At 37.5% G+C, this 12341-nt stretch overlaps 1 protein-coding gene across 3 annotated transcripts in view; it reads left to right on the plus strand.

The window, feature by feature from the left end:
• Nucleotides 1-9612: 9612 nt before the first annotated feature.
• LOC110455129 (leucine-rich repeat and IQ domain-containing protein 1-like) overlaps nt 9613-12341 on the plus strand; it is a 40684-nt gene continuing 37955 nt past the window's right edge. For all 3 annotated transcript variants that reach the window (XM_021505078.1, XM_021505080.1, XM_021505079.1), the window contains exons 1-2: nt 9613-9694; nt 11806-12011. In XM_021505078.1, coding sequence (XP_021360753.1) covers nt 9613-9694; nt 11806-12011 — 288 coding nt within the window. The remainder of the gene's footprint in view (nt 9695-11805; nt 12012-12341) is intronic.

Raw genomic sequence — 12341 nt, forward strand, 5'->3', positions numbered from 1 at the left:
TGCAATAAATATTTTTAAGTTAAAGTGTACAAATATTAATCCTGTAAAAGTACTTTTTCACTGAATGTTTCTAGTAAAAATGACAATCTCAATAGAGAGAAAGAAATATATTTCTAATTTTATAAAGTTTTTTTAGAACAAACAACACTAAAACACTTTAAAAAACCTTTTTTCACAGAAGAAATTGTCTCAATTTTGTTTCTCTTTTGCGCAATATTTGATTTGAGTGAATGAGTATAAAAATGTGAGTTATTAAGGTAAAGAGTCCCACTTATTGTTTTTATCTCCATTGAAGAAGAGTTCCAACTTTTGAGGCATTTTTCTGACAGGGAGTTCCTTGCCGATTTAATAAAGTAAAGAGTTATATTTGAAATTGAAATTTAATGATTATAAATCATGGAGCTTATTGACTACTTTGTATACTTTAAGAGTTGAAATAATAATATAGAGCAAATATCAAATACACAGTAAAATTATTCAATAGTTGATATCCGTAGAAAAGTGATGAGACTCTGTCAAAAAATATATTTTACAAATATGAAATGTTCTTAATACTTCTGCAAACTGATTCAAGAATTTGAATTATTTCTTCAAAAAATTAGTCATAATTTGAATTTAAAGAAAAATTACCCAGTGAAAACTTCTTTTGAATTGAAATTAAAATGTCACAGTAGAGACAATGATAATAATATAATTGAACTTTTTGGTACCCTTTACCTTATATTAAATAAATTCCCCGATAAATATCTCTTTTATACTGTAATAACAACAGCTAGTCAAATTTAGAAATGTTCTCGTAGCTGGCTTTGTAACTGTTATCATATTGACTACAAGTATATAGAATAGGGTATAAGTATTGTGATTTTTGTGAAATAAATTTAAAGTGAAAATATACGAGCTGAAATTATAATGAAAACAAATAAGCAGGCAAGCTAATAAGGCTTTTTTAATCTACTCCTACAGGTGTTGTTCTTTCAAAAAGATAACCTAAAGTTTACTTTAATCTCTGTTGATTGGGTGTCAAATTATTTTTTTTATATATAGCCCTTCATCAAATGACAATATTTCGATAAGACCATAACAAAAAACCACATAATTTTGTTACTTTTGGATCAAATGTCTTTATGTCACTTATTCATTGTGAACACCTCCATATACCAATTGAAACATTCCTCCGTCCCAGGCTACAGGTTCAAATTTACAGATATTTTTCAGCAGCCTGCTTGTGCACAAGTGGAGATTTTGTAGATACCAGGAATACAGGATACAAAGTGTTGTCATGTCCTGTTAAGTAAAATAAGAATGATTGTCATTTATCAGTGTTAAATATTAGCTGAAAATAAGTGTTTTTATTTTTGGTTTCACTCCATTATAATGAATGATTTCACTATTTTTATCCTTTTCACAACCAAAATTCATAATTTTAAAGTGATTACACTACTTAGGGGTAAAATTCTTTACTATCTCATTCTTAGTGTATTTAATTACCAACTGTTAAAACTTATGGTACAGTAAAATTTGACATGCTGGTGTACATACAAGGGATTTGTATTGTTTGCAATGCCTTGTTGAAACATACTTCTATAAACCTTACCAAAACACTAGACTTGCAACATCCAATCTGATTTGGAAGAATTTCGTTCCTGAATTTCAACTGTATGTAGCCCAGTTTGGAGGGCGACAGGTTTTGGATCAATCAGGCCTATTGCATGTTTTTCCATCCAATCAAATGATGTACATTCCACCCGCTGTGTTGCAATGGCATCCAGACTATCAGCAATTCCGCATCCAATTAGCTCCTGTCTGAAAAATATCAAATACCAAACATAATTTTAAAATTAAAATGCTACTTTGAAACATATTTCTGTTGTACCAGTATCTTGCTATTAACAAGGGGTTCCTTTAGCCTTAACCAGGCCTTAACCAGGAGGAATATCAGATATATCAGAATACCTAAAAAATAGCAGATTTGTACTCATTGACATAAGATAAGATTGTTAAAATGCTTTGAGCCTATAAAAACAAAACCTGCAACACTCATGATCAGAGAGCTTAGGACTGTGATAGTTATGTAATATCAATAATACCTGTTTTGTAAGGAATTTTTGCTGTCACACTGGTACGAGATTCTTTCTGTAGTTACTGGGGATTCTATTCCTTTATCAGTCACCAATGGTTGTCATAGCCTCTGTGGCCTTTCTCGGATTGATGTCCTTAGATATATCGTTACTTGTAATCCCAATTCTCTGTAGTCGTGGCCTGGGTTGTGGTTCCATCCGCTGTTGACTATTGTCTGTGGTTGTCTTATTCATAGCGCTCTGCTGAATGTTGTGTTTTCGTCCTCGGTGGCCAGTTTTGGTTGGTAGTTTCACCAATTTTGTTTATCGTTTGTGATTGGTTGACACATCAGCCGAGGTCCGGGCCCATGCTCAACTCTCATGGTTTGTTGATGCATTCTCCGTAGTGTTTTCAGTTCAGGTCCAATCATTTAGTTCTTATCCTCTTTTCTTGTTTCATTGTTTCAAATCCACAAGGAGTTGTCGTAAGTTGTGGTTCTGTCCGTCGTTAACTGTTGCTGGTGGTTGTACTATAATTTTCTCCTATCACTCAGGATCCTTTGTTCCGGTTCGTCTTACGTTTTGGTTCTATCTTCTGAAATCTTGTGTCAAAGGCTGTTTTTCATTAATTTTGCTTTCCGTGTTATCTGTCATGTTGTGTTTGTTATTTCAGCTATGTCATTCGTAGAGTTTGGTTCCATCTTCTGGTCGGTATAGGGTGCCTGTTCCATACTATTTTTTGTCCTACGTCGTCATATGCTCTGTTCTGACTTACATTGTGGTCCCATCATCTGCTTGCTGCTCCATCTTTTGTGGGCCTTTTAGTATTACTGTTCTCTCCTCTCGTTTATTGGTGGTTGTACCATGCTCTTTGGTTGGTCATTGGTGGTTGTACCATACTCTTTGGTCTGTCATTTGTGGTTGTTCCATACTCTTTGGTCGGTCATTGGTGGTTGTACCATACTCTTTGGGCTGGCATTGGTGGTTGTTCGATAATCTTTGGTGCGTCATTGGTGGTTGTTCAATAATCTTTGGTGCGTCATTGGTGGTTGTTCAATAATCTTTGGTGCGTCATTGGTGGTTGTTCAATAATCTTTGGTGCGTCATTGGTGGTTGTTCCATACTCTTTGGTCTGTCATTTGTGGTTGTTCCATACTCTTTGGTCGGTCATTGGTGGTTGTTCCACTCTTTGTTCTGTCATTGGTAGTTGTACCATACTCTTTGGTCTGTCATTGGTGGTTGTTGCATACTCTTTGGTTGGTCATTGGTGGTTGTTCCACTCTTTGGTCTGTCATTGGCGGTTGTTCCATACTCTTTGGTCTGTCACTGGTGGTTGTTCAATGCTCTTTGGTCTGTCAATGGTGGTTGTTCCATACTCTTTGGTCCGTCATTGGTTTGTTCCATACTCTTTGGTCGGTCATTGGTGGATGTTCCACTCTTTGGTCTGTCATTGGTGGTTGTACCATACTCTTTGGTCTGTCATTGGTGGTTGTTCCATACTCTTTGGTCTGTCACTGGTGGTTGTTCAATACTCTTTGGTCTGTCAATGGTGGTTGTTCCATACTCTTTGGTCCGTCATTGGTTTGTTCCATACTCTTTGGTCGGTCATTGGTGGTTGTTCCACTCTTTGGTCTGTCATTGGTAGTTGTACCATACTCTTTGGTATGTCATTGGTGGTTGTTCCATACACTTTGGTCTGTCACTGGTGGTTGTTCCATAGTCTTTGGTCTGTCACTGGTGGTTGTTCCATACTCTTTGGTCTGTCATTGAGGTATGTCGGCGGAAACTCCTCGGCATCCAGTACAGTCTATCAAGGTATCTCTGCTCCATCCCTGCTCCAGCTCAGCCATTGAGGTACGATGGCAGCCACTCTGCATCCCTTACAATCTATTGAGGTATCTCTGCTCCATCCCGGCTACAGCTCCAGGACTGCTTCTCGCAGTATCTGCAATACATTATTCTGACAGGGTGTAATGATTTTGAATGATTTGCTAAAGTATCGTTTTACCAAACCAATTTGTGGTAAAATCGGCGATACTGTACCGGTATAAAAGCGATACCTTAAGACTTTTGTGCTCAGGCCGCGTACTGTTAAACACAAAGCACTATTGCTTGTAATAACAGTACATCTGTTGTAGCAGAAGGACAGACAATGGTCAGAAAATAAAAAGCAAAGTCGGCTTATCCAAACGCTATACCTCTCCTGTCAGTCAAATTATGAACGCTGGAGATCTATCAAGTCCATTCGCCCCACTTTCAACTCAAGTTTCACAAATCTTCAGAGAAAGAAAATCCTGCATCATCAAATACAATATCATTCTCGACGCGTGCGGGTGTATAGCATGATCAAATCTGCATTTGGTGCGACTCGACATGCCCACATGTTTAGAGAATGAACAGCTGTAAAAGAATAGCAGACATTTTCTTCATAGAGGTATTTGTAATAGCAGAGAGGAGCACAGTTTGAAAGACCCGATCAAAAGACCAGCATTGTCAATTAGTTCGATCGCTAGAGTGCCCAGTATGGTTTGCTAGTAGCCTTGTAAGAATTTAGATCTAACGCATTATTTTTCCTTCATTCCTACAACAGAATGAGAAAAAGAAAGAATATTACCTTAGTCCTACCTATGCAAAGTCAGAGAAGAACACAGTTTGAAAGACCCTATCAAAAGATCAACATTGGCCATTAGCTCGATTACAAGAGTGCACAGTCAGTTTGAAATTAGCCTTGCAAGAATTTAGATCTAACGCATTATCTTTCCTTCATTCTTACAACAGAAGGAGAAAAAGAAAGAATATTACCGTAGTCCCCAAGAAAATACCTGACCGATGCCAGGTCAAGTGCTCCGCATCCAGTACAGCCATTGAGGTATGTCGGTAGCAACTCTTCTGGATCCAGTACAGCCTATCGAGGTATCTCTGCTCCAGCTCCAGGACTGCTACTCGCGGTATCTACAATACATTATTCTGACAGAGTGTAATGATTTTGAAAGATTTGATATAATATCGTTTTACCAAACCAATTTGTGGTAAAATCGGCGATACTGTACCGTCGCGTCATATAAAAGCGATACCTTCAGACTTTCGTCCTCAGGCCGCGTACCCAAGAAAGTACCTGACCGATGCCCGGTCAAGTGCTCCGTATCCAGTACAGCCATTGAGGTATGTCGGCAGCAACTACCTGCATCCGGTACAGCCTATTGCTGTAGCTCTGCTCCATCCCTGCTCTGGTTCAGCCTACAAGGAATCTGCTATCAACATCTCCAGTACTGCCATCAAGGTATTGTATTCTTTGTATCTGCAATGCATTATTCTAAGGAGTTCTATCAGTTTGAAAGATTTGCTATACTACGAATTATTTCAAAGAATACATGGAAATCTTTAAAAGGTAAGATTCAGTGTACAATATGACTGAGCTTAAAGAAATGTATACAGATGTTGTATCCAACGGCTTTATATCGCAAACTGAGAAGATGGAGAAAGGAATTATGGTACAGAGGGAATCTGTGTCAGCAACAGTGTAACCATTAACGGATGCCCGTACGTACCACAGCTAAATCCTGTACAGTAACTACACATTGGAAACTGATGTATTTTCGCGCATGACTTTGGCTTTGATAAAACATTTCTGAAACGAAAATACCATTCCTTTTTATGAAAAAATATTGAAGATGAAATCAGCAAAACATAATCAACAAGCATTCTGTGGCTATTGATGAATCGATGCATGTCCCCTACCAAAACTTAAACCAAAACCTTAACCAAAGGTAATGGACGGACAACTGACGGACGGACGGACGGACGCAGACAAACCCAGTCCTCCCGGTTTCAGCGGTAGGGGACCAATAACAGTGTACAAATTAAGCCTGACTAGACCGGGATTCGAACCCTGGTCCCTTTTAACAATCGCTCCAACCGTCTGAGTTAACTAGTCAACGGGAGTGTCGTGGTCAAACTGTTCTATAGTTATCTCCAAAACGAAAAAGTAAAAGGAATTTTACTGTAGATAAGGAAAGTGCAGTGCAGTGGGCCAGGGATCCTTAAATTAGACTGCTATGCGTGGAACGGGATTAGTGCTTATTGATTTAACAGTATAATATTAATCAAATGCGAACAACTACAATAGAAATTAATATTCATTTTGTCATCTGGCAAAAGAACAAAATAAGTCGTATATTGCAGGCAAATGCACTTTACATAATAATTACTATACTACCACACTATACACGTGGCATTGTTGCTATTTAACATAAGATATTCAATAGTTAAAGGAAATGCAGAGTTTGTAAAAAGTTGAAATTGATACTACAGTACACTGTATGTTTAAGTATGGTTGTTAAGTGTGGCGCTGAACAGGATTATAATACTAGTATACCATCTGTCATAAATGAATGTGAACTTGGGTTGCTTTCCAAAACTTGAAATAAAAAGGTTGTAAAGAACACAACACCATATCACTATATTGTGTATATCGTTGTTAAGCTGGAATAGTAATTTTGACACTAGTACGCTAATATACAGGATATTTGTCACTCGATTCTTAGTTTGATGTAAGGATCCCCGTATCATTGCTAGCTTGTATTGGAAACTGCTTCATCCGGTATAACTGTAGCTTTGATAAATCATTTCTGAAATGAAATCCATACCTTGCGATACTTTTATGAGAAATAATTTAAGATTAAATAAACAAAATATAATCAACAACAGTGTTCTGCGTGTAAACATTCACCGGGAATAGACCGGGGTTCGAATCCTAAACTTCAAGTTGTAATACCATTGTTCTAACCGACAGAGCGATCCGGTCAACAGAACTACTTAAATGTCAAAAAACAAAAGAGTTTATATACGATATTACATGTATCATAACAAGCAAATCCGTATATGTATTAGATGTAGTCAATTGTAACCTCATTAATTGTGTGTAAATTCGCACGGATCACATCCATCATCGAACTCAGTGTTATCTCTAGTGGACTACGGTGTTAACTCCGGTGCACCCCCGTGTTATCTCTAGTGGACTACGGTGTTAACTACGGTGCACACCAGTGTTATCTCTAGTGGACTACAATGTTAACTCCGGTGCACACCAGTGTTATCTCTAGTGGGCTACGATGTTAACTCCGGTGCACACCAGTGTTATCTCTAGTGGACTTCAGTGTTAACTCCGGTGCACACCAGTGTTATCTCTAGTGGACTACGGTGTTAACTCCGGTGCACACCAGTCTTAGAAACATTATAACATAAACATGATATCAGATCAAAGCATCTAACATGTGTCAACCACCTACCCGTATATTTAAATAAATATTATTTCATTTCAATTCCTCGATCACTTCACAGGCACACCGGTAACGAACTATATACACCTTTACACGGTAACTCTATTGTGTTATGTAGGTACAAACCAGTCCACCTCGTACACTGTACGTGCGCTCAGCAGTCTACATGTATGAATGACTTGTTCTGGATGAGTAATCATAATAGCAAATATTGTGAAAACCTGTCCGAGAAACCATCAGGCGTGGGTTTTGAGGGAGCGTAGCCGCCGTACGCCCTCCCCGCATGATATTTTTTAAGCGAATTGAAACTTCAATATTGTTCGACATAAGTTCGCCTTGCCCTTCGGGTCTGGTTAGCTAAAAGCGATATTGCGATTAATGTACGGTGAAAGTGGGAAATGTATCAGTATGAAAATGTCCGTGTTTTTCTATTGAGTGAATTTGCGCAAAATTATCCACACGCGAATAAATATTGAAAAGATTGTTGAGTTAATACGCCAACATTTCTACGCGCGGAAATTTCCACTTTTACAGTACATGTGAACCTTTTTTTTTCGTACGCAGATTTTTGGCTCCAGAGTTCTTATTGGATTTTACATACATCGTTTAAATTTTGTAACATTTATAATACGTGGAATGCCTGTATTGGTACTAGTAGTACGATATACAGTATCATACAATCAAAACAAAAGTCTTGTTTTACCTATAGTGTTAGTTTTGTTAATAGATATGTGATGGTTTGTTCACACATATGCAGTAATATAAGAGACCGTCGTTTATTATCTCTTTACGTATAAATGTTTGTATTTGTTCGTTTAAGCTTTTTTTTAAATGCCTTGTGTAAAGAATGCTTAGATTCTTCTTAGTTTTCCAAGGTAACGTGTCGACATTGTTTTGGCGAAGATAATTCATCTCGCCACATGGCACCGAGCATTGTCTTGTTGAAAGATTACGTTATGCTGGCGGACAAACGACACGACGACAGGTTGTAGAATAACGGAAATGTACCGTTGAGCTGTCAAATTGCCTTCAATCACGACTAAGGTTTTTTTCGGCCACTACCGATCCCACCCCACACCATAACGCTGCCACCACCGAACCTGTCGCGCTCCACCATGCAGTTATTGGCATAACGTTCACCACGACGTCGACATCCTACAATTTGAACCTCCAGGAGGCCTGAATGACAAAGTATAGATAAACCAAAAGTAAATACTCTCGAAATATCTTTACCAAAAATGGCGATCGTTATGGACCCAGGGCCATATCAACACATTGAATTTAGAAAATTGTCAAAACAGTTGCATGTTTAATTTGTTTTTACCCCGTTGACTATTCTAATAATGTATATATATGTAGTTTAAAGTTTGAAAAGTACCTGGCCTGAACAAAGTAGAGCTCTATATGTAAATTTTATGAACCCCGTGAGAATATTGTTTTGTTAATGTTGCTCAAATTAAAAAAAAATAGATCACAGTGATTTAATTTGTCAAACAACAGTTGTGTTCACTCTCTTGTTCTGATAACCATTTTGGAAAATGAAGTTCAAAATTTGAAAATCCGGTCACAACGACCTTATTTGGCAAAACAAAAGCTCGTTGATATTTTTGTTATAATATAGGTCAACTATTGAATACTAGGTCAGAGTGACCTTATTTTGTCAAACAACTGTTACATGTTTATTTCTTGACCAGATGACATTTTGTTGATAATGTAGGTCTAATTTTGTCAAACGACTGTTAAATGTTACTTTTTGACCCGATGGAGAGTGATTTTTCTGAAGGTAAAATTTTGAAAATTAAGTCTAATTTTGTCTTACAACAGTTAAATGGTTTTTTTTTAAATTACTCGTTCCTACCATTTTTGAGATTGTATGTCAAATCTTGAAAACTAGGTCACAGTGACCCAATTTGTGTCAAACATCAGTTTGATTTTCATATCTGAACATGATGACACGTTTTAATATTTTATGTCAAATTTCCAAAATTAGGTTACAGTTACCTAATTAAACATCCATACTGGGTTAATCTCTGAGCTCTATGATTTAAAATGTATGAGGATATTGTAGATCAATAATTATATAAAATATTCGTATGGTTCACTTTTCCCCGGGTCCATTTTCAAAATAAATATGAGTTAGGTTCCTTTTCCCATGCCTTCCTTGTTCCATTTATTTTCAACGTTGAAAACTGACCCCGGCTATATTTTCAAGGGGGGTTAATTTTCAACGTTACACCGGCCGGCATTTAGCGAGTTCCTCTCCGACAAGCGTCTGGATGACCAAGATTAGTCAAGAACATACCAACGCCAATGGCGAACGTAAACAATTTTTCGAAAGCGACCTGATATATGCGTCCGGTAAGAATTCTAGTGACATTTTTGTCAATAAGCACATTGTTTCTATGAAAATAATGGAGTTAGCTTAATACCAAGCATTCTTTTATCAGAGGGATACAACAATTACGGGAACATTCTTAATTGAGGTTGATTTTTGTTCACTTGTTCAAATAGGCTACTATTAGATCGACATTATGAATGTGATAGCTGCATCTAGCAAGTGTTTTGAAATATTGATCTTGAAGTCTAGCTGGCAGATCTGAAATATGTTAAATAGTTTAAACAGTAAAATTGTAAAACAGGCATATATATCGGAATACCTTGCAAATTAGGCTCTTATCGTCATACTTCGTACTAAGATTACTGTGCTGGTACCTGAAGAGTACTTTGTAAATCAGTTGTGGTTTATATGATTAGCATCTGTGGAATCCATGTTGGTTATACAGATGGCATAATGGTATTGTAACAGGAGAGGAAAATGCACGGCCAGACTGGGTTTCGATCCAGGGACCTGCCTAACTCATAGACGTATGCTCTACCAATTGAGCTACCTGGTCGCCAATAATCGACCCAGTCTAGTTCTGCTAAATTCCTTCCTTCTTTTTCTAAGTCTTCGCCCACGAAAACAACTATTTACAACCCAGTTTCGGTATACCCTTGCCAAGACTGCACCAAATGCTTGAAACAAGGGTTGTTCACGGCACCCGACTGTAACAGGAGAGAAAAATGCCAGACCAGGGTTTGAACCTGGGACCTTCTGAACTCTAGACGGACGCTCTACCAATTGAGCTATCTGGTCGCCGATGATCAACCTAGTCCAGTTCAGCTACAGTATTTTTGTATATAACTAAGATGTGTTTATATAACCTGGGAGCAGATCAATGACACAGGTCTGTACTTTGCTACCTTGGACTTGTCTCCCTGCTTGAAGATGGAAATAATGTTTTGAAGCTTTCCAATCCTCTGGTACATTCTGCATTTTGAGTCAGTTTCATTTATGTTTCTAAGTGTGAGGGCTTGCATGCCAGATATCTGACAGAGTTGTCAGACTGACATGTAATTTCTTAGCAGTTTAATCCATTAACTGACAAGTCAGGTGTTTTTTTCGTTAATTTGGGATGGGGACGTTTTGTCTCATTTTGGGAAGAACATATACCAACTGTGAAGGAAATTTTCAGAATTTTGGAAATTAGGCATAAATAGGAAATAGTTTCAATTGAGAATGGTGCCATTATTAACCCCAAAAAGTCCCCAGAAAAAAAGCATTGCAAGTGAAAGTCCAAAACAACATTTTAACAAACAAATCTATTTGAGATATACTAAGAGGAAGAGTGTTTATATAATATATTCAAGTATTTTCAGTACTGTTCCCTTCTGATATGGTTGTCTGTCCAATATTTCTCCAGTGATTTACTAAAACTCCATTTAAACATGATCTGCTTAGATGAAGAGTGCTCCACAAGCCTAAGGCACTTCAATTAGAATCTGTTTATCTCATAGAACATTCAATAATATCATTATTCAGCACTTAGTTCAAATAGTGTATGTATCGTGTATACTTTTTCAATGAATAAAACAGCAATCGCCCATAGAGGGTCAGTAGTATCTGACGTAACATTTATGATGTCATAATGGTGATGGCGTCAAGAATCGGTCTATGGTATTCATAGCCTATATGAATGCCAACTGAATTTTACAGGGTTATGCTATATAGTGGCAATGCCCTTCAATGGTAAATATCAAGCATTGTATAGGTGAGGTTTTCTGTGAACTGTAACATACTGTGGGTGGAGCTGAACAACCCCGAACTTTAAAATCACCTGCACTTGTACATCTATTTATAGGTTTGTAATGACTCACAGTTTCAAACGAGTTATGTAAAATCAGTTGAATATTTATAGAATTGAAGAACAATGCTCAGGGCCTCTTTTTTTGTCATCCTTGGATATTCACAGCTGATTTCGCTTCGCTACTCACTCATCACCTGTAGGCAAACTCGATCGTAAAATATCAGCCGTAGGTATCTGATGATGTTTTTTTGTTATCTGGTTAAGAACAGTACTGCAATGGATTGATCAAAAGATAATCTGACACATTTAGTTATCAAACCTTACTTCACTTGTGTTTAAAAGGGATCACTTGGACACTGGTCAGTAGTATGCCCCCGTCAGGTGGGACGGGTATGATGGATGACGAAGCTCTTATAGAGGCGGAGATTCAGCAGCAGCTTCAGCAACTCAACATTGAAGATGATGATGACGACGGTCAATGGGACAATGCTGGGCTTCCCGGGCTGCAGGAGGATTATGATGATGATGAAGTGGTCAGTCCCCTGGAGGTATACATCTCATTAGAACTCTGAACAGTCTACCTAGTTTCAAACTGCCATGGTTCAAAATAAACATTTTTAATCTTTAATCTTGTCAAACACATAACACTAAATTTGACAATTCTGTAATGAAAAATATTAGTAAAGTTTCTACCTGTGACCATGTTCTTGTCCGTCCTTGCTTCTGATGTTCAATACATAATTATGTGGCTTATCAACAATGCTCTTACATTTTCTGATTTCATTTGCAAATATGTTTGCAAAGTGACAGCTTCAGCAAATTCAATTTAGCTAAACCTCAAGGATTAGTAATTTGGTCAGACTCTATGAGTTGGTCAT

Source organism: Mizuhopecten yessoensis, unplaced genomic scaffold (assembly GCF_002113885.1).
Source record: "Mizuhopecten yessoensis strain PY_sf001 unplaced genomic scaffold, ASM211388v2 scaffold8139, whole genome shotgun sequence".
Taxonomy (NCBI): Eukaryota; Metazoa; Mollusca; class Bivalvia; order Pectinida; family Pectinidae; genus Mizuhopecten; species Mizuhopecten yessoensis.